This window comes from Struthio camelus, chromosome 1 (assembly GCF_040807025.1).
Source record: "Struthio camelus isolate bStrCam1 chromosome 1, bStrCam1.hap1, whole genome shotgun sequence".
NCBI lineage: Eukaryota > Metazoa > Chordata > Aves > Struthioniformes > Struthionidae > Struthio > Struthio camelus.
The window spans coordinates 19,463,179-19,486,349 of NC_090942.1; the positions used below are offsets into that span (position 1 = coordinate 19,463,179).

General features: G+C 36.9%; 1 protein-coding gene across 11 annotated transcripts in view; it reads left to right on the forward strand.

The window, feature by feature from the left end:
* Positions 1-23,171, forward strand: part of TAFA5 (TAFA chemokine like family member 5) — a 470,229-nt gene that overhangs the window by 419,470 nt on the left and 27,588 nt on the right. For 4 of the 11 annotated variants that reach the window (XR_011138818.1, XM_068931139.1, XM_009689550.2 and 1 more), the window contains one exon: positions 9,579-11,436. The exons of 2 other annotated variants lie outside the window; for them this stretch is intronic. Coding sequence is in view for 6 of the 9 variants with exons in the window: in XM_068931139.1 (XP_068787240.1) it covers positions 9,579-9,587 (9 nt within the window). In the remaining 3 variants the exon portion in view is untranslated. Of the gene's footprint in view, positions 1-361; positions 653-7,957; positions 8,101-8,124; positions 8,218-8,656; positions 8,701-9,578; positions 11,437-23,171 lie in introns of those variants that run through there. 5 more of the 11 variants (XR_011138831.1, XR_011138827.1, XM_009689547.2 and 2 more) reach the window with 5 other exon arrangements.

Below are 23,171 nucleotides of genomic sequence, written 5' to 3' on the forward strand. Positions count from 1 at the left end.
CTCAAAATCTCTGAATCCAATCCAAGGAGACTGAAATAATGGAGAGTTGAAAGGCTCTCATGGAAGAGACACTGGATTAGGAATCTCTAAAATCTAATTGAGAGAGATTGCTACAGTGTAGGGGATTAGTCCCACCTCTACGGGCAGCACGCAAAACTGGATGAGGTGATAAGATTCCCTAAAATCAGTATATTTGTGTATTGCTCCATGAAAATTCATCTTTCCCTCCTCAGCTCCAAAAGCTGTAATGGGCAAGCTTTTATATAATTGCCTTTTGTGGGTGTAAAATTCATTGTAAATTAGAGCAAATTCCTTGACATTTGCCACGGTTTATTTTTCTTCTTTTGTTGCTTGTTTTCAGTCTGCTGCAGAAATCTGATCACCACAGCACTGCTTGCCAAGATATCATAGAAGCGGTGGGGAGAGGAATGGTGATCTTGCCAAAGAACTTAGATCCAGTATGCTGCACAATGTACAGAGCTCTCTGCCTCAAATAGATAGTGACCCATTGGTTGATTTTTCCACTACTATATTGTATACATCCCCGATTTGCGTTAAGTTTAAATGTATCTGCGCTGTTAATCAGACTGTTATAAGCATAATGTATCTAGGTGTATGCTTTGCCACTAAGAGATTAAAAATGTTTCAGTGGAATAATTTTGGATCCTCATCCTTAAATGCCCTGTCTCATCCTTCTTCCCTGCATTCTCATAGTCCTGCCAAACTTAAAACTGTAGAATAAGTGTAGCTGTAAAAAAGTGGACGTTTTAGTTGGGTTTATAAAAAAGTATTACAAAACCTATAAAAAGCACTCCCTGAAAGAAAGTACAAGAGGACTGAATAGTCCCCAAGGGTATATGGATGTATTGTCATTAAACAGAGGATAAATATACACTTCTGTATGCAAAATTCTCTGCTCCTTTCTCTTCTCTTGTTGAGAAGTGGCCCCCAGAAATATTCTAGAATAAAATATTTTTGTCATTCACCACATTTTCCACTGTCCTTTCAGAACATGTATTGCAGAATGAAGGGTCTCTGTACAAACTAGTTCTTAATTTGATGCAAGATAGGAATATGAACTTTTTAAGGAAGTGTGGAAGCATTTCGCTTTCCTGAAGAACCTCACTCTTTCAGTGGTGGGGTGTGTCAGAGAGATTTTTCACACTTTACAAAGGGTCTTCAGAGCCAGGAACTAAGTGTCATAAACCTGTCAACAGGGATGCAATAGTCCCTTAGGCTGGAAAGTTTTGTGTTTGCACTGAAAGTGAGGAGAATCATTGTTTAAAAAGCTGAGCTCATTTGTGCTGATAAATCTTTGTGCTGTTCTACAGGCATTAGAGGACTGTCTAAAGACAGGTCTGTTTTAGAAAATTTTACTTTTATGAAATGTGTCCTGCTTTGCAGTGGGAATGAGGACCAAGATCAGTGATGGGCTGTCTTTCTATTTATGTGTCTGTGTATGTTTGAGCTTTGCTGAAGACAACCTTTACTTTTCTGTCTTTGCTATGGATGACTGTTGTTGCTTCTGCAGAAGAATGCGATGTACGTTGTTGTCTTTGTTTTCAAACAAGGCTATGAAAGAATATAAATCTTCCTCCGTCTTCTTTACTTAATCTGTATATACATTCCTCCTCTCACTCGCCACAGTCATCCACTTCCTACTTTCTCCTCAAGGCGTAGACAAAGGTGAAGTAGAGTAATTTTAAATACTGAGCTTTCTTTCCCATACCTAGCATATTTGTAAAGATTGCTGGTTGAAAGTCATCAACTGTACTAGATTGCTTTTTTGAATGATGTGACACATGACTGCTTTCTTAACTAATAAATTGCCAGGTGGACTACATAAAGCAGACATCGTAACTGGTAAACACTGACTATTCGGTTCCTTCGCTAGCAGTTAAGCTTCCTATTTAAAGTTCACACTTTATGAGTCAGAATTCTCTCTTTTAATGGATGAAATATCCTAAATATTCGATCTAACAACACACCACCTTTTTGATATATTATTCATTGAACTTTAACTATTTTCACAGTCAGTCTTAGGAAATCACTGTTCCAATTTTTATTGCGAGTGTGAGACCAAGCTTGCTCCAGACCAGCTGCCTGTCAATCAGATGTAACTCACAGATGCCCCTGAATTATTCTCTTCTTTAATTAGAGATGAAAAAGTAACAGTTTAGATTTGTCTGTAGACTTCAGCTGCTGGCAGATGTGGGTTACAATTTTTTTTATTCACTGTATAGCTTAGTAAATTTTAAAATAGATAAGATTATTTTTAAACTTTACAAATAAAACTCCCATCATCCTCTCCGTGAGACGCCCTTCTACAGTGGCCATATAAGCCTCATTTTATGGAAGATCATTATTTTTAATAAATTCTTATTAACACCTAGCGTTATGTAAGGTATATTTTTCGTGAGAAGGTTTAAAGTGATTAAGGTTGCGTCTGTCTTAAGATTTGTTAGTCAATGAGCAATACACCTTCAATATATAGATATATAGGTATGATATGCAAAGGTCAGTATAGATGAAGTTAGTGCATTGTAATAAAAATAGACTCTTCAGTGCAGTGGTGTTTTAGTCTGAACCTGTCTCCTACCTCAGAGAAAAGTCTCAGGAATGGTGACTCCAGATTATTTTTCTACTACCCTGAGGAAAGCCCCTGGCTATTCTTATATACTTTCAGTCATGTTAATATTGCAGTTGCTCTTTTTTGAAGAGCAAAAGGAGAGCAGAGAAGCAGTCAATCTTCAAGCTTATAATACTATGTCAGTTACAAATCCTTCTTACTTTTACCTCCCACTAAGCCTCGATCAAGGCCTTTAGCAAGGGTTATTTTAAGTGTGTTTATTTCTTACCCAGAGCATTAGAGAGATGAAAATTCCTGTTTTGTATTGTTGCTCCTTAAAAGATATGTGATCCCGTTCGTCATTCCCTCTTTCTCTCCATGTTGTTTCAATAAGTTGGCTTTAGACTTTCATGGGGACCAAATGAGCCCTTCCTGGCTGTTTTGTCATCCAAAGTACTTCTAAATGCTATTCCAGTAGGAAGTCTCCCACCATCACCCATGTGCTCAAGGTCTTTGAATATTCCAAGCACAGGCATTTCTGCTGAGGTGTCTGTTGCCACCTCCTTGCCTTTTCTTTGTGTATATTTAGATTATTATGTATGCCTGAGCTTGGGCTCTTAAACATGAGTCTCCTCTGTGTCCCAGAGTTGTTTGTTATTTCAGCTGGGTTATCAGTAACCCTGTATTACTACGGCAGGTTCTGCTATCTTTATTCGTGGTAAGGATTAACTAATTATACGAACAGTACCACTGCCTTCGTTAGTATCACATATGAAGCAGTGGGTAATTCAGTAGAAGGAGTGTATGATCTGACCCAGTACATTCCAACTTCTCGTAAATTCAGAATGGTAATACAAGACAAATATGATTTTTACAGAAAAGAAAATTAATAATCAAGGTGATATTCCTGGTAGATGGTAAGAGGAAGCTGAGAATATACGGCTAGGATATTTAAGATATTTAAGGAAAAATATCTTTTCTATTTTAGTTTTAGAGAGATTATTGATCTTAAAGTGATTGTTGTTGGAAAAAGAAATCCCTATTTGCAAAGAGTTTTAATAAATGCTTTCTTCTTTTTGTATCTGACTTGAATAGTAGAAGTAAAAAAAAAGTAAAGCATTAAAGAAAAGGCATGTTCTCTTAGAAAGTGACTTCTATTTGTAACTCATGAATGCTACTTTGTCAGATTGCAATAGGTATAGAAAGCATGCTATCCACTACCTAGTATGCTAGACTGCTTTTTATTCGTCCATGGCCACAGTCATTAGGTTTGACCAGTCTTGCTATTTCTACTTCCATAGGCATTATAAGCCCTTGAACTCTTGAAGATATCCTGCCCCATGGCTATCTCAGTGACACAGAATAAGTATAGCATTTCTAAAGGATATAACTTTCATGCTTCCTTTTCTTTTTCTTATACCTAATAGCCACAGTCATTTTGAAGTAGATCAGATTGCCTTTTTTTGAACATTGAACAATTCAATTTGCATATATGAACACCATGTCTCGAGAAAGGAGGGGGAAGGGAAGAAAACAGAATAAATTTTAACAAGAGACTATGGGAGTTCACATAAATGCAACAGGTCTTTTGTACTGCTAGGATCATCGCCAGAAATTGACATTTTTATTCCCGTGAAGCGTGAGGTATCTTGCAAGACTGTGTAAGGTTTTCCTTGGGCATTTTAATGCTTTTATATCTCTCTTTCTGCATTATACATGGTTAGTTATTCAGGGACCTAGAACAGACAGCTGCAGAAGTAGAGGGGAAAGACATGCTATTTATTTGACTTGCAGTCAGTTTTTAAAAGCTTTGGAACTGTTTCCATTATAAATAGATTTTCTGAGACAGAGACTGGCCAAACCTATATCCATCTTTGTGAATTATTTTTGTATAGTGTGTTAGTTTTTTTCATATAATAGCACAAGGGAAAGACAGCAGAAGTCATTTACCCTAATGGGTGCTGTATAGAATCCTAAGATACAGAGAAGCATTTTTAAAACTGTAGTTGAAAGTGTAAAATACTTAGTTTGGACAACACTGAAACTTCTAAAATGACCACTTATGTTGTAGGCATCAAGAGAATTTCCAGAAATCAGTGCTGGAAATATGATAGACAGTTCCGAGTTGTCATCCCAGTGTGCAAAGGCAGCTTCAACAGGCAGTTATATAGTAGTACTTGGCTACTGTAGCACAAAATAACAACTTTGGTTCAGTCTTGCTTTCATTTTTATTCTAAAAATACGGAGTGGAAACTGGGTGAAACCGCTGAAGCTTTAGCAGGCTTCACATGGAATTGTTGGTACTTAACGTGTATTCCATTTAAAAAAAAGGTCAGTCCAGACATTCTTGAAACTCAGTCCTGGCTCTGAAAATATTTGCCAGCCGCAATAAGCCTGGCTCAGTTTTCTGGTTTGTGATCAGAAACTCTCAAACAGTCTATCACTAAATTGTATCCTAGATACTACAGTGAAAGACAAGGGTTTTTTTTTTTTTTTTTTTGATAGGAGGCCTGAGTAAGTCAGAGGAGTACCACATATTCTCAACTCCTCAAGGTAGCTTGCAGAGCTTTCTCTATCTTTGACAACAGGAATGAAACAATGAACTACTTTATTTTCTGTGTCTTTAAGGCAGAGGTGTAGATAGATTGCCCCTACTGCACTCCTGACAAAGTAAGGCATATTAAGTGTACAGTGTTATTATTGCTCTGATAGGCCAAACATTCTTAGAATCTGTTAAAGCCATCCAAAATCTAAAATGAGATATATATGATTGTATGAAATGTATTGTTTCTTATGCTTTTGATTATCTTCTAATAGTCAGGAAAATAACTGCTACATTACTCATTTTTTCCTCTCGAAGAGCATTCCGTGGAGTGTATGGAAGCTGATTATCTTTTGGGCTTCCGTGACATGAACAGTCAGATACTGTACAGCAGTATTTTAAGCTCCAGTACTAGATGTGCATTTGGTAACTTTAAGTCCAACAAGTGCAATAGTTCTCCAAACTGTGATCATCTTACTGCCAAAATACTGAGGTAGATTGCTGGATCATTCGTTTGAAGATAACTTTTAATTTTGCCTCTGTTTTGAAGTCAGTTTTTTGTAAATGTAGATGACATATACAAGGGAATAGTTTAGAGCCCAATATAAAGCTTCCACCAATTGTTATGGAAAATTTTCTGTTAGCTGTAGTGACCTTGGATCAGGCCGAAGGTTTGTATAGACCATTAAATTGTAGTGATCTCATCTGGCTTCAGAAATTCTTTTAAAATCAGTTGGTCAATTTTGTTTTCTCATGTACGGTAGTACACACACAACTATATTATTGAGTAACTGTAGATGTACAAGACAAAGATTGAAATGCAGCAGCACAGGACTTTCCTAATCTGTTAAGAGATACTGAAGTAAAACTGTGCCAAGTGGAAGGGCAGATGCTGATGCTGAAGAGCTTACAAAAAGTAGCATCAAAAGAGAGCAACAGTATTAGAATGTAATTATTTTGTTCTTTTTTTCTGTTTTGTCTGATATGTCAAGTTTCTTGCTCTGTTATCGGTCTTCCAGTGTAATACCAACAATGATATAGGAGCTTCATGGTATTTTAAAGACCAGTGAGGTTTGAATTTGAGGATGCTATTGTGATAGCGAAAAGCTTTTGAAAAACCCACTCAGCCACCCACCCACCTTTTGCCGTTTTGCGGCAGAGATGAGTGCTTTGGTGGAGCAGTGCCCATAAGATACTGCATACCTCTTCAAAGCCTGTGGTGACTGGAAATGCTGAAGTGGCTCTCCCGCAAGGGGAGAAAGTGTTTTTGAATTCTCAGGTATGGGGAAGGAAGGGTATTGTCGGAAGAGGGCGAAATACAGAGGGGAAACTTTTCCGTTTTGCCTTGTTGTTACCATTTGACATAGGAGAAAGGTCTTTATATTCACATAGCAGATGATGATCTTTGAGAGTTTACTGGGAGACGAATTATGTAAACAGTCAACTTCTTGATATACCAAGCATTTGGTATGAGTATTTCTAATATACCATGCAGCACAGATGATCTCAGCAGCAACTCAGAAAAATATACTATGGAGAGAAAGCAACAGAAATGGGAGATTGTGTCCACTGCAGTGCAATGGTGAGAGGAGAACAGCTGGCTCTGTCAGGACTCAGAACCTGCTGTCTGAACAACTGGGGAGAAATTCTCACTTCATTCAAGTCAATGACAAAGAGACTTCAGGATAACTAGGGTCTTGTGCAGTGATATCTAAAATTGACAGCAATCTTATGTAGAGATGGACAGAAAAGATAACCCTGCACTAGGCAATTGGTACCCAAGCTCTCCTTAGTAAGATGCTGCTGAAAATTTCCTGAGTAAAGGAACAAAACTATACCAAGGTACCTTTCCCAAGTTTTCAAGTACTTTTGTATACGTTGTTGTTTAATTTACAGTTTTTATTAAAATCTCTGTCAAACTAATTAATATTCTAGAGATTATTCTCCAACAGTCTTCAAGAGCACCATTTTTGTTTGGGATATGGTACTTTTAATGGTTTGAACTAAGCAAGTTGGTAGACTAAGCAAGTTATTTTTATGGTCAGTTTTGAGATCCCTCTTGCAATTTGCTTCATATATCTGTTTTTCGGGGGAGTTGTTATTTATCTATGGTGAGGAATGAAAGGGGAAGAACAGGTGATGAGAAGGTAGGTTTGCATTCTCTTCCTCTTCTCTAGACTCTTTATGCTCTCTCCTATCCTCTCTGTCCTTTTTATCTGCTGTTCGTATTACCTGTCTGACTTCTCTTTTTCATTCTTTCATTAGTAAATGTTTAAACTTCCCTTGCTAACCTACACCTTTCTTCTTCTCTTTCCTTCCGTTTTCTTCTGTCATTGTCCACAGTTGTAAATTCACCTCCTGTTCTCTAATCTGTTTCTCTTGCTGTCATCACTTTATTTCAAGCCTGCTCTACATACTGCCTCAGCATTTTTAAAACGTATAATTCTCTCCTCTCTTCTCCTCTCCTACTTTTAAAGTGTTGATGCCATATTCACGCAGCAGGGATGTGCCAAGTGGAGTCAGGGATAGCAAGTCAGGAAGGAAGCTTTTAAATCCATGAAATGACAAAGCAGCAGGTATCTGCAAATGAATGTGGTTGTACCTGAATTCTCTCTCTATCCTGGGACCAATATGCGATAGAAGCGCACTATGAAAACGATGAATACAAAGTCCATCAGCAGTTTATGCTGTTGCTTTTAGCTTTGGGCCATTCCAGCCTAATTCAGGAAGGATTGAGCTAAGTCAGACTAATTCTTCATACAATACTAGTTTACCTTCAATCATAAGTCTTTTGCTTTGTGTTTCACTGCCTAAAAAACTACTTTAAAAATTTTGTTCTTTTCTAGTGGGAGGAAAAATAGGGGGCACAATGCACACCCAAAGAAAGATGGTCAAGGGGAAACAGAACACTTAACAGGAAAAAAAATTGCTGACTCTTGAAAAAAACTCATGCTGAATGTATATTTAAAAAGGGGAATATACCACAATAATCATCCAGGTTTTTTGCCTTCAGCCTGTCTGAGGCCATGTGGTTTGGAGATCTGATCACTAGTCCGAAAAGAAAAGGCTGTTTGCAAGATTTCTGGGGTGTTTTTTCCTGGAAAAGGTGAGAGGACAAAAGCAGAAATCTATGACATACGCTTTATGCCTTATAAGGAAAATATTCATCTATCTATCTGTCTACCTATCTGTCTGTCTTTCTACCTATTTTTATATAGAGAGAGATACGTATGTTTCAAGCTGTCACTAAATTGACTTGGAGGAAGCTCTTTCTTTCATTTACCTCTCTGAGGGGTAGGTTAAAAGAAATCTAAATTTAATTCACAGCTTGAATGAAGTGAATTGGAATTTCTAATTTATTTTTCTCTTTCACATTCACTGTTCAGTATTTTCTGGAGTTATTCATGGTATTTCCATCAGTAATGACAATTCTGACTATTTGGAGATAAGATAATACCAAAGCAGAAAACAGCATTTTAACATTCGAACAGCATTTTGTAATAATCATACTTGCTTAATACACCTCAAAACATTTTTTGTTGCAGAGTATCGGTATGATTTAGAAACCATTTCTAAACTGATATTTTGGGTGAGCATGACTAGCTGGTCCCTTGTTGTATAAATTAGTTATTAATTTCTCATTGTGTTTGTGCTGTCTTCTAGTATTCTTGTTTTCTTTACAGTGTGAACTTTTGTTATGTTGTTTGTCTTTCAAACCACTGCTTTTTCCCTTTCCTTTCTGTTTTGATGACTTCCATTCCTTTTTACTTTCAACAGGTTCATTGGGCAGTCCTATTTCCATTTTCATTCTCTTGTTTTTTTTCTGCTGTGTAATTAAACAATTTTTGGATTATACTGATTATTAATTACACTATTTTTATTAATTTGCACTTGTACTTGCATCACTAGAGGGCAGTGTTGATCAAATTAGTTTGTAAAGCAACAAGTGCATGAGCTGGCACTGCTTAGAAACTTAAAGACAGAAAAGCCTTCAATATAAACATTCTACCATTTTTATTAAATGATCCTATCTTTCATGTCCATTTTTCATCATGTCCTATATTTAAAAATAGTAGCCATCTTATTTTTCATAATCAAGTGCATATTCAGTAATGTTACATGTAACTAATGCAGTTAAAAGCATTCTATGATACTGTTTTTATAAAACAGAACGTGCATGGAGCTTAGCAAAGAATAGAAGGCATTTAAGCTGTTGTAAGCTATCATTTATATTCATAACTTTAATTATAAGTCATGATTAAATTTTTGATATTTTTCATATAATAAATACAAGACGTAGGTTTATTTGTATGTTGTTTCTCAGGGAGAATGTTTGCAAATATCTTCTACTTCATGAACTGGTTCCTTGAAAAAATGTCTGTCCAGTACATTTTAAAATAATGGACAATAAAGATAATCAGGGTTGTAAATTGAGACATTGACTCATTTGTTCTTATTGATTTACAGGTCTCCTGACAAATGCAGCAACACAGAATCCTCGTAGGAGTGGTTTAGGCTCTGTGTGAGCTACTTAACTTAGTCAAGTTTCACTGCTGTGGATCATCATCCGTTATATGTCATCGACTCAACTGTCTGTTTCTCTGTATCTCATCAAAGACAGCATAATTCCTCTACATTATGAGCTAAAGTTTGTTCTGCCATACTAAGGATCACTGGACTAAGGAATATAGATAAAAGATACGCTTGGGCATTAGCAATACAAAAAAGTTCATGGTTAACGTTTCATCTGCGTTATACACTGCTGGACTTGATGTTACCTACTTGTTTTAATCTGAAGAGTCTGCTACAAGGAAGAGTATCATCCCAATCAGCCTTAGAGAAGACTGTTTTGCCTATGGGAGGACACTGAGGTGCAAAAGAGAAACTCTTCTTGTGCCCTAAACTGTCTGAATTGCTTTTATTTTCTTATACTTTCAGTATATACAATAGACCAAAGAGCAAAATCTATTTTAAAGTGGACACAGTCTTACTGTTAACAGAGTGATGTCGTTAAATCGTAGGGGGTCTCCACAAAGAGACATGATTCCAGCTTTCACAAAGCCGAGATGTTGTTGTCCAGCAGAAGTCTTTACGGAAAGCTGCAGTAAAAACTAACCCAGAGACCTGCTCTTGAAATGCCACATTCTAGAGAACATAATGGAGCATCGAGAGAAAACGACCAATGTTTGAAAAACTTAGACAAAAAGAACACAAACTGTCTACACAGCACCTTTATTCCTCTGTACTTAGATTGACTTTCTCATACTAAAATCATTTTCAGTTTTAACCAGTTAAACATGCCTCTTCTACAGTTCCATTTTTGATAGTTAAAGTTGGATAATACAGTATTTGCAAAGAGCATGTTTGGTCATCTGTGGCCTATGTCTCATCTGATACACCATTTAGCACCAGAAAGCAAATTAAAGAGAAAACAAAAGTAACACTTGTTTGAAAGAGATCATTAAATGTATTTTGAAAAGCCTAAAGTTATATATTTAACAGTTTTTATATGTTGTATATTTGTAGAAAATCCTATTTAACAATTAACGTGACAACTCTGACAGTCATGACAAGTGGTTCAGAGTTAAGTTGTGTTTTATTACTTCAGTTGTCTCTGAAGTGACTGGTGTCGTTTGCTTTCTTCCATTGGGACATTCTGGATGTAAAGCATGACCAGAGAGGACTGTGTAGAAAAAGCAAAGAATAATGTTGTTTATATTACATAAATGCATTCAACCATTGCACTGTTGGAAGGCATTTTTTATTTTTATTTTATTTTTATTTCTTGTCTTTATGTACTGATAAAAATAGAGTGTGAAATATTTTAATCATTGCTCTTCATAGCAAGTTTTTTCTTCTCTTTTTCTTTCTCTCTGTCTCTCTCTGTCTCTCTCTCCCCCTCACTTTTACGTAATACAGTATAAGGGTCAGTTTGCAGCCTGTTCCTTGATCCCATTTTCAGTGTTTTACCTCACTGTTAGAAAGCCCACTCTTTCAGCGTTTTTGATTAGTGAAAATTTAGCAAAGACAGCAAAGATGAGGGGGGAAATGATGACAAACAAACACAAACTAAACCTTGCTCCCTTTTACTGTACCTTTCTGTGTGTTAAGTTTGGTACGTACTGCTATGATACAATCAACAAATGAGCTTAATTTCCTCCTGGCAAATGTATTCTGGTTTTAAGTATACTACCTAATACTCCAATTAACTTTTACTATTATGCTAGTTCTATTCTACTAAAGAAAAATATGTAGAGATTGTTCAAGTGACCATAGGTGAAAAGTACAAAAACGAAAAGTTGATTAAAAAAATTGTTGAAGCCTGTTCCAATACTGAGGCTTATTTAATGCAGAGGGTGCAGGAAACATGAACTATAGATGATTTTGTCTTCAAGTAAAATAGTACAAAAATCTTATTTAATCTTAGGATTTTGGCCAGTGTCACAGTAGCAATTAAAGCCAAGCCACTTGAAAAGTGTTGTGGACTGACTGCACTATAAATGACCGATGTCAGGTTTAAATGTCATGCAATAAATGATGGTAAATAATTTACTGTACTTGTAGACCTCAAGAGCCAGATCCCTCACTCAATCAACTTTCTATTTTGATTTATTATAAAGGGAGTGCAGTAGCCTTATTTAGTAAATACAGAACAATTAAAGATGTTACGTCATTTTTGTTGCTTTATAGTATTCAGTTTTGTGTTGGTTCAGCTAAATTATAAAAAATAAAGAAAACCCTTTTATAAGTGAGACCTTTGTTCCCTGAGCGTGACATCACCAAAGGAATTTCACTAGATAATAATTAAGGTGGGGGCATGGGGAGGAAGACTTAGCCAATGGACCTGGAAATCAAGGGCAAGGGATGTGTTTTGAAATTGGAATTATACTCTTCCCTTTTCAGGTCTTGGGTACCTTCATTTTGGTGTGTCTGGTTTTAGACGAGATTAAGGTCATTAATTCTCTGGAAGCCAGATCCCACTAGAGGATCTATGAACAGCCATCTAAAATCTTTATGTCATAATACCTAATCACTTTTGAATATGCAAGCTTATGTCTTTGTTTCCTGCTTACTTCAAATGCTCAACAAAAACCAGACATGAGTTTGTTTCCATGGTCTATTCTGGACAGGGAAGATCAAAGACAAAAAGTTTGAGATTATTCTTCAGAGACAAATTCTAGTTACTGAGTCTCCGGCATACAACAGCAGCCTCAAGATGCTTAAAATTCTGTAATCTTTTTCCCATCCCCAAAATGTACAGTTGCAAATGAACTAAACATACTGGCTGCCTTTGTCACTGTAAATTACTACCCTAAGAGCAGTGGTGAAATGTTTCTGTCTCAGGAACAGTATGTTTTCAGAATATTGTGAGCTTCTAATTTTACAGAACAAAGTTACATTAAAAAATTGTTTGTTTCTGAAGGTATTTTATGTGCCTCTTCCAGAGCAAAATTTGAAACAGAGGGGAATGTCTTATTTGAATGCTATTAAATATCCTTCATTTCTCAGCTTGCAAAGAGGTAACTTTTTCAAAACACACTTGAAAGGAACATAAGAATACAGAAAATCACATAGTAGACTAATAAAAACAATCCCTAGAAATGCGGTAAACCTTTAAACAAATTGTGGAAAATGCTGCTTTATATCTTTCTGCTAACCCAGGCAAGGACAGATGTAACTAGTGCTTTAAGCATCTGGGAACTCAAATGGAGCAAATATTAACACACGATAGCAACCAATATGACACATTATTCTGATTTCATAATTATGATTTTAGCTTATTTTTTTGTCCTGGCAATTCATTTCTTCTCTACAGTAGCTCAGGCTTTATGTTCTCAGTTATTCACTTGTTTACTGAACTATACCCACATGCTGTTGCATAAATCTTTAACCCACACACTTACTATCTAATATGGCCTATTCATCACTATCTTGGCTACTAATTAGAGTTTTCAGAAGAAAATAAAGAATTCAACACTGTGACTGAAGAACCTAGATGGGTGGCAATAAGGTACTACTGCAAAAAAATGGAGTAAATTCATTGGTTGAAAGGAAAATCACAGTTCTGACTGCCTGAACTATTGAACCAGTGCAAAGAAAAGCACAAGCCAACACTGGATGTGGATACAAGAAGGAAAAAAAGAAGAACTGGAATATTCATTCAAGAGGGAAAGAAACAGAACTGGATTTCATCACATAAGCCTACATATAGTACTATGCAGTATTTTTCCCTATAAACAATACAAAAGAATGCATTACTTTTTAAACCTCCTTGTATGATACATATTAGGAATGGCACATGTACAAGTGACAACCAAAGACCAGGACAGAGTAGACTAGGAATGTTGCACAGTGCATTGTGTTGATCCAAAAACAGTCACTTCCCATTAAAGGCATGAAGCGAGAGATAACAGGAAAATGGAAGGCAGTTAGGTTTCCATTAGGTTGGGTTAGCACCTAACCTTCTGTGATTTAAAGTTGTTTCAGACAAAACATTGGATCAGTAAGGTGTAGAACAACATCTTCTTGGAATTGCCTTGAAATGAGACTAGTCAAAATTGGGTTAGAATCAGCTTGAACTATTGGAAAATAGCCCCAGTTTCTGATACCCAAGGCAAACCTTAACAGAACATGTTTAACCTGAGGAGACTTCCCCTAGTGGAAAAATCCTTTGAAGGTAAAAGAGCCCCTTACTATCAGTCTGCTTTCCAACAGTGCCACAAGGAGCACAGGCAGGACTTTACAATTGGTAAGGCTGGTAAGAACAACTGTCAGCCAATGTAGATTAGATTAGCTTTCCAGATTGGAGACCAGCTTGTTGTTCAGATGACTTCAAGATGGGTTAAGGGTAAAAGTGATTTTCAGCTATTTTTATTCCTCCTGCTTCATATCAGCAGAAAACACTTCTCAGCCATACCAAAAACAGGAGTAAGTTTGTGGCTGGAGCTGGATAACGATTCTCTGAGCGGGATGACTAATGCAGATGAAAGTGATTTGCCATCTTTGTGGCAAAAATCAAAAAGGCCTGGAAAAGGTGATACATATACTTACTGCAATGAGAAAAAGTAACCTGTACTTTTTGGGGGGAAAGGGGGGACTATATTTTATGAATGATTTTTTTTAATTATACGACCATCTTCAAAGAAAATTTATGTCAATGAAACATGGGAACTGCCAAACCAATTCAGCTGAGTGGTTCTTCCAGGGTGATGGTTCTTCCAGGTCACGTCTTAAGTGGAATCTTTTAAAAAATATTAAATTCTCCTGCTAGCAAAATGTTAAATAGCTCTATATGAAGCAAAGCTTCTTCTGATCCTCTTCCAGTAGCAGCTTTGTGTATGCCCTACATCCTGGAAAGATTAGTATTTATACAACTGTTTTGCCTTATGCAGTTAGTGAAGTTACAGCTAAGTAATTATTTTTTATTTCTATTGTCTAAAAAAAATTTCCAAGGTCACAGAATTGATGATGATGATAAACTGAAGCAATGGCTCTTAGGCTTTCTGAGGTTCAGAAACTGAGGTGGACAGAACACACTCTATTCTACCTTTGCTTTCAAATAGGGACTTGAATGAGGAAAGGAAATCAAGAAGGAAACTGAAAAGAAAGCAAGACCAGGTGAAATTAAAGATTTTTCATTTCAAAATAGCTTTTTAAAAAATGATTAGTAAGTGTTAAGGAAACCAAAAAGATTAAAAATAGAAATGAAATATTATTTTAACTGCAAAGATAAGCATTTAATACAACTGATAATGTGGTAGTCTTCTTTTGAGATATAAATCCTTGTAAAATTTGGGAGCCATGAGTAATAGGTAAAAGGTTAAAACCAATGATTAAAAAATAATTACGAAATAGGAGAAAAGTGGAAGTAAATGAGGGCAATCTGGAATATCTTACCTCATACTGTAATCTGAATCACCATGAGCAAGTGCCTCTGTCTTTCTTCACTGCACAGGAAGAAGCCTATGTATATTCCTACACAGTCAAGGAGAGAGACAGACAGTCATAGCATAGGTTCTTACACAGGCATATAACAATATATGTCAGCCACCTAAGGCAGAGACTGTAACGACAGGAAATGTTGAGGTCAGCTGTCATCTGAAATGTCTTACTGAGTTGTGAACGCGCTAAGAAAAGATTGGCAGCAGCAGCAGCTCAAGCCACTTGCTAATGTACAAAATCACAGCATAAAATTAGGAGTTTACACAGCCCCAGTCATAGTGAACAGGGCCTGGCCAACACAATGGCTAATGCAAATGGAGGGTAGTATATTTACTCCTATATATGCAACATTAATCCACGCGGATAGGTGAAAACAAATGTGGACCAGATTTCTCCATGCTCCCCATTCAGTTCTACACTAATGTGTTTAAGCTGCCTCCAGAGTAGAAATGCAACACAGACTGTCTGCACCTTTACTACATATTAGCCTAATTGATATGCTATGACCAAATAATAAGAGAAGTATAGGGAGGCTAAAATAAAATTATGCATGCATTTGGCAGCAAATCATAATTATTCCTCAATGAACCTATGTAACACTTGGTTTTCTCTTCACCAAAGACACATTTGTTTCTTCCTAGATGGCTGAAGAGCCTAATGTGACAGTGATAATGTAACTCCCATCCCATGCAAAGCAAGTCAAATAAGGGTGAGTTCTGCAAGGACAGGCATCACAGCTGTGTAAAAAACAATGTCCCCGCTCTGCGCAGGGAACCAGCTCCCACAAAAATGAAAAAAATCACAACAAATTGAAATATTACCCAGGTTCCTCAATATCTCCTTATTACTCAAACTATTGCAATCAGAAGAGAATCTGCGATACTTAATAGCACTTACAATCCGGTGCAATCGTGTTTTTAAATCATGTGGTTTTGTTTTGTTTTGTTTTGTTTTGTTTTGTTTTGTTTTGTTTTAAAGCTGGTAGGACATACCAGTCTCTCCTTCAATCCCGTACCAAAATAGAAGGCAGTGAGCTCATTGACAATTATTTTGTACCAATTTATTGATTTAGTTGTTAGTTTGTCCTCATTCCTATATGAATTTAATCCAACTACCCCACTACCTACTATTTTTAAAATTTAAAGGACCCTGTAACAGGATCCATTGACCTTCCTATGAAAGAGGAATGGAGGGACTACAGGCTGCAAGTTACTCTGTCCCAGGTATTTCTCACTGCATGAAGACTCGAGGGACAGCAGAAATAAATGTGGGAAGAGAAGAAAGCTTTGCCTCAGAACAAATGAACCTTGCAGAAGGAAAAAATCTATTTAAGGGCCTGAAGCTAGAAGCGTTGTAGGTGGAAGCGTAGATCTCTCCAATCAACCAATCAATCACTTTTCCATCCAACCAGTCAAGATAAACCTCAAAGGACAGGAGATGTGTATAACATTTAAGGGCATTTTTCCCACTTTAGAAGTTTTGATTTCTCTTATTCAGTTGTTTTGTAGATGGAAAACAGTAAATCAAGTGAATGCAATAATTTCCGGTACCTTCTCAGGTAGTGGAAGAGCAAGAGAAGCAACACCTATAAAAGACTGCTGAAGTACTGAAAGGAAGGGCTTTGCTATCAGGACTTTCAGATAAGTATGTTTAATAAAACATTTGTAACTAGCCCACATATTAATGTGTCAATTTTATTTAAGGGACGTAACATTGGGATTGCTATTAAGGGTGGTAAATATCTCCATGAGTCCCTCAGGAAAAGCATCTATACAGACACCTGACTCTACAGAACCAAGTTCTCCCCATTTCTGCTACCTGGAGGCAGGGCTGGGATCTTTGGAGATACACAATGCAAAAGGGAAATACTTATTGTTAATCTATTAAAAACACAATCAGATCATTTGGAAGCTCATCATTACATAGGTGATCGCAAAACTTATTCATTATTTAGTCTTCAGTAAGTTAATACCGTCACTCAGTCCAAGGCCTTCAAGTCGAAAGAATAGCTCTCAGAATCTATAATACCATATGCAACTGGTTTTTTTTGAGGCTATAACAGTGTTTTTCTAGTGTTTATGGGGATTAGGAATAACTGCAACTATGTCTTTAAGGTTCTGGCTCAGCAGAACCAGAAGAGGAATGCCTATTTTCTATCCTTCTCCTATAGCAACAGCCAGTGGCATCTGCTCTTTTGGAGATACCAACTAGCCACACTTGAGCATGTCTAAGTGTTGCCTTTCAAATGTTATCCTGTGAAACTTCCATGTGATGATACTGTCCCATAAACCTCTGGCTTGGGAGCAAGCTGGCTCACAGAATCATTCTGATGCAAATCTTTAGTTCCCTTCTGTAGGCCCAGAGTTGGTGAGCCATGCAGAAATGTAGACAAGTTAAATAGTTTCTCTGTGTAACAAGTCAAATGTATTTCTGTGGAAAATCACATAGGCTAGGTTAATCCACTAATACAGAAACACTTAGTAGCAGATCTTAGCTGAGACGGAATCTGAGTAGCCAAGGATAGACTAAGTCTTCCCCATTTTTAGGTCCTTGCCAGCACCAAAGGATTCTCTTTTGGAAGATGATTACCAGTAAATTGATTGCTTCTTGGCAGTTCTATTTCAAAATACTCACTTTACTGCTGAGCAGACTTTGAGAGTTATAGCTTATGAGGAATGATTGAGCAGTTTAATTTCTGGTTACGATATGTTACTGGATGTGGCGTTTACCATACAGGAAGAGAGGAAGACTGCTTGTTTACTTTGCTAGGATGCTTTACTCTTTTTTAATTGTTGCCTTGGAGAAAAAGAGCAGTTTTGGAACACAAAATGGGATAAAAGACACAGAAAAACACAAGCAGTATGTAGCTTTAGGGACAAGGGGCGATTTCTGAGTAGAGCAAACGGCCATACCTTGTAAATGGTACAAAGGAGATTCTTCCTGGGAACCTACATAGGTCTCCGTAGAGTTTCTTGACATCCAGGAAGACATGAAAATATGCTGATCTGAAAGATAAATATGGCTAGTGGGGGGGAAGAGCTTTTCCCAAATCTTTTTTATTTTAATTACACTCATCAGGTTATAGTTTTCTCTGCTTTAAAAACACCTGATTATTCCTTACAGCCTGACAAAATCTAATACTATGAGCTGGAAGCCCTGCAAGACCTTGCTGTTTGCTTATTTGAGGAAAGCTGTGTAGGTGACTCCATTGCAAGGCCACTTTATATTTTTATTATAATGACTATAGACCTCTTAAGCAACTGAACTGGCCAGCCTGGTGGCTTTTTGAGGCATGAAGCAAGCTTCGTCTCATTTTCATCCTATTTGGGAGCTATAGCAGTGAATCAGGTGGTGACTTAGGCCCTTGGAGCCTGGCAGGCAAGCACACCCAGGGTCCATCCTGCAGTATCTACAAGCTGTTCTAAGAGAACTAATTTAAGAGTGTCCGGCCTGATTTGGCTGCTGGTGTGATTTTGGCAGTGTAGAGCACAGTGCAAACTAGTAAACCAGCTTCTGAAATTGTTGGGCACTTCTGCATGTCTCTGTGACTCTGAGGTCATTTTGGATAGACTTCATAATCTGCAGTTACTGTGCATTGGGTGCCTTTCTGCAGAGAATGGGAGAGAAGAATTTTTTCAGTGTGTCCCTCTTCTTAAAAAGGAAAATTATGCTTTTAGTTCTAAAAGTCTTGTACAGTTCTGTCATTGGCTGTCTCGTGGAGGACAATTACGAATATGGACTCTAGATACATTCAGGATAAAACTTGTTTGCTTTCTACATATTTGTAAAGACATCCTGGGTTTAGAAATAAGGCAATCAGCTTGTGTAACAACCATTTGGGTCCAACAGTAATTTCTGATTCTCTGAGAACAGCTCTTTCTTAAGAATTGACTTGAATTGGAAGCCAAACTGGTAAGCAAGTGGCTATTGCTTCTTGTTTAGTTTCCTAAGATTATGCCTATGACTATTCAGAGCTTATAGCTTTTCCAAGGTTAAACATCTGCTCACTCCGTAAAGAATTCAGAGGTCTGTGTGAAGTGATGCCACCTGGTGATACCTTCCATAATGATGCTTAGCTTTGTTATTTTTGCAATTATAATATAAAAGACATACCCTAGCTTCATCAGCTGATCAGTGTTCCTAAAAAATGCTGCTATCACAGAATCACCGAATGTCCGAGGTTGAAAGGGACCTCTAGAGATCATCTAGTTCAATCCCCCTGCTCAAGCAAGGTCATCTATCTAGAAGCAGAAATTTATTGCATTCTTCTAATACTAATAATGAGAAAGGTACATGTCTGAGGGCCACACTGTTTTCTTTTTGCCTTTAAAAACTTCCTTAAAACAAGGTGCACCAATTCTGAGGGCATTAAGAATGTATCAGTTCCTTAGCAGGTGAATCAGCTTCAGTGAATATACACTGCACAGTAATTTATCGCTCATCTATATAGCACATATCAGGTTCCAAGGCAATATTGTATTACTATATTCATTTCACTGAAGGGCTTCCTTTGCTAGAATTCATAGACTGATACTTCAGTCCTACCATGAGCTAAAACACTGTGCTTGCTATTGTACTGAAGTAATTAATTCAAAATGTAAAAAATAAAATAAAAATAAACCAACACTTACTTATTAAGGACTCCAGCAGAGACCTCTTACAGTGATAGATGACATTAGCCTATAAGCCTTTATAACTTACATGATAATAAAATGGGGTTACATTTTTGAATTAAATTGATAACATGACCAAATCGATTTCATTAGTGTATCTGTCATATTTGCTGTTAATGATGGCTAACAGTGGAATAGAAGCTGACAACAATCCCTGAAAAACTGGGCAGATCAAAATTATATTCTACTGGCATTCATGAATTTTAATACGCTTTTTTATCATGGCTTTTTTGAACTCCCTTTTTAAATTTGAAGCTCACAAGAAAAGAATTAAACTTTCTACACCTGTCTCAGATCCTATTATTTCTATTGTTACAAGTTAATAGGCTTGAGAATGGAAGACTTTTCCACTAACTAAAACAAAAAAAGGCCTTGCTTGAGAGTCTCTTGTGAGTGCTTATAGGGAAATGGATGAATCTCTGCTGCTCAAGTGTTGACATCAGAGTCATTTATCTTGAACGACTTCAGAGTTTTAGGACACCCAAACTGCTGTTTAGAAGACTGTTTGTGGAAGATGCTGTTCGTATTAATAGACTTTGGTCCTCTGGCGAGTAACTCCCTTTAATGCTAATGGAAGTTCTGCAAAAATCTACAGGAAAATATACCTACTGTCGTGAATCATCACAGCTCTGTAATCCCATTAGTAGGGCTTAAATGTATGTGAGCTAAAAGTGTGCAAGTAATAAAATCCTCACCTCAGAGCTACAACTGAGAACTTCTACATACTGTTAGGTAATGAGATAACTTGACCTCTCAGCTACTTGAAAATGTGACAAGAGAGTAGATATGCATCATATGAACTGAAATACCATTACTCTTCCTATTTCAAGTCCTTGATTAGGGCTTCTTTAGTCAGAACTGTGGAAAAATGGCTGATTAATATGGAAAGGCTGTGGGGTAAACTGAATGTGGGAAAGGTGTAACTGTATCTTAGATGTTTGGGTCTCTCTCTTTACATATTAATGGAGAATGACATTGTGTCCGATTTGAGTGTATCAGCTTTCCTTGCTTTCATAGAAAGTGCCTATGTTACAATTACGAGCTGTGGCAGCATCAAAGATAAATGAATTCAGAGTAGCTGTAATCCATATAGTTTAGATGGCAGTGGGAGAAATGTTTAGCCTGTCGTATGTGGGAGTTGTTCTGGCCTGGTGAGGTTGTTGGATCGTACATAGGCACAGGGAAGCTTGATTTCTTCATCTTCTATCTTACTATCAACTCTTTTAAATGTATTATCTACTAATTTCTGCTGTACTACTATTAATGAGATTTAAGTTTCTTCCTGTGCTCTAGACACACTCATAGACAGCAGGCTCTTCATGGAAAGAGTGTCTTTCTCTGCACATGTGGACAACGTCTGCCAGAATGTGTGTGCTCTGGGTATTCAGAATAATAGTACTGGCATTTTGTATGTACTCCTGTAAGAGTTGTTTCATTGATATGCAACGCTGCTTTGAGAGGATGAAGTAAGAAAAAGCGGAAAAACACACAGAGAGGAGACAAAAGGACAACTGTGGGAAGAAATTAGGGCTTCTTTACTCTACTGCATAATTTCAATGAACTAATGGCCCCCTTGTGCCTTAAATCAAATCAATGACATACGGTGTACTCTGCAGAGAGCGCAACAACATTGTACATATTCAGCAGTGCATATCTAGCAGTGAAGTTATTTCATTTGTGTATTTTCAGATAATCTGTTTCCCCCCACCCCAGTGGCTCTACTGGACAATTTCACTCAAGAAGCTGCACAAATTACATGCTGTCCTACTTGCTGTGAGTGATAGGTGTTTTCATTTTTCCTTTTTTCTTCCCCTCACAGCTTTCTTCATATACTGCAACTGCAATACAGAGGATTTAGCCTATAACCCAGTACAATAGCAACTGTGCTCAAAAGGAAACTCCACTGACCCTAAATGCCACTTAAGTAACAACTTGAAAAAATAATTTAATATCCAAACTGCAGACATTAATGTAAAATACTATGCTATGATTTCTTACTGAAGTTGCTGAGGCCTGGAGGAAATTAGGAAATCCATGAAGTCAACAAGGTCTAATTTTATTTGCTTGACAATCTTATTCTGGACTGAGCAAAACTGGAAAAAAGTTCAAACTCTTTGCCATCTCTGCTCCTTGAGGATAATTTTCCTTTCTTTGCATTAAACAGAAAACAAAAATTGGGATTGGATTGAAGTACATAAGGGAAAGCAAGAGCCTTTGACAATGTATTTTTTCCCTGATACAGCCAACTTAAGGCATCTGAGACATGAACATCCAAAGTCCTTTGACTGTAGATTACAGTCAGAGCTTCTTACTGGTATGGAACTATAGTCCATGAGTTTTCATTTACCTATGGATTAGTAACTTCATTTAGACTATTCCGTTCATACCTTCTTATCCAGTGTATTTATTTTACGTTTTTATACTGCTGCCCATTGCTGAACATCTTCCATATGAAGTCTATAGCAATAGGTAGTCCATAATAAAAAATCGCTGGAGCATATCCCTCCCACCCTCTTTTTCCTCTCCTCCCCCAAACCCTTTACAACACTTAATGTTCAGTCTTACTTTGGGGGAAGGCAAAGGCAAGTTGTTTGGGCTTTATGTAGATTAAATATGAATGTAATGAGTATTGGTTTAGAAGAGAAAATCTAGATTTGCTAAATTTCCAGAAATTTGTTTTGTAACTAGATGACCTTGAGCACGAATCTCTGTAATGCTTATGTGCTGCACACTGGGCTTTCTGAGCCGTTCTACCATGGTGGCATGATACCAACCTAATACAAACAAACAGACAAAAAAATCCAGCAACTTCTGATGCTCTAGTAGAAAATACTGGAAAATGTGGCAGGAACGTATTCAAGCAATGCTCTTCAAAAGAAAGCAAATATTAGAAATCACCTGACCTTCACTGATATGTATGTCTTTTCATAGAATGGTTGAGGTTGCAAAGCAGACTCACTCAACTCATATACTTTGTTACTTTTGATTCTGAGCTAAAACCTAGTTTGATGGCCTGCACAAATTAGCTTGACAACAGATAACCAAACACACACAGCTTTGCACTTTATGTAGTATTCAGTTACAGAAGAATGACATTTCCAAGAAGACAATGAGGTTTGTGTGGTTGGTTTGGTTGGGATTTTTTACTCTTACAAATATTTTTAATGAAATTTGAAATGTCATTTTATATTTCAGTTCACAAACTCTGACAACATATTTCCCTAAAAAAAATCATCTGGCTACTCTTTGTTTCTTACCAGCATTTTCCAAAATTAGCAGTCAAAGTTCAAGAAACAAAATTTTACTGATGGCATTATACTGTATAAAAAACATAAGTCAATTTTCTCGATAATATATACATGGCAAATTTTGGAACCATTGTTCATTATCCACCTGCTCTAGATTCAATATGCTGATAATCTGAATCCTTTATTAAAGCTTTTGT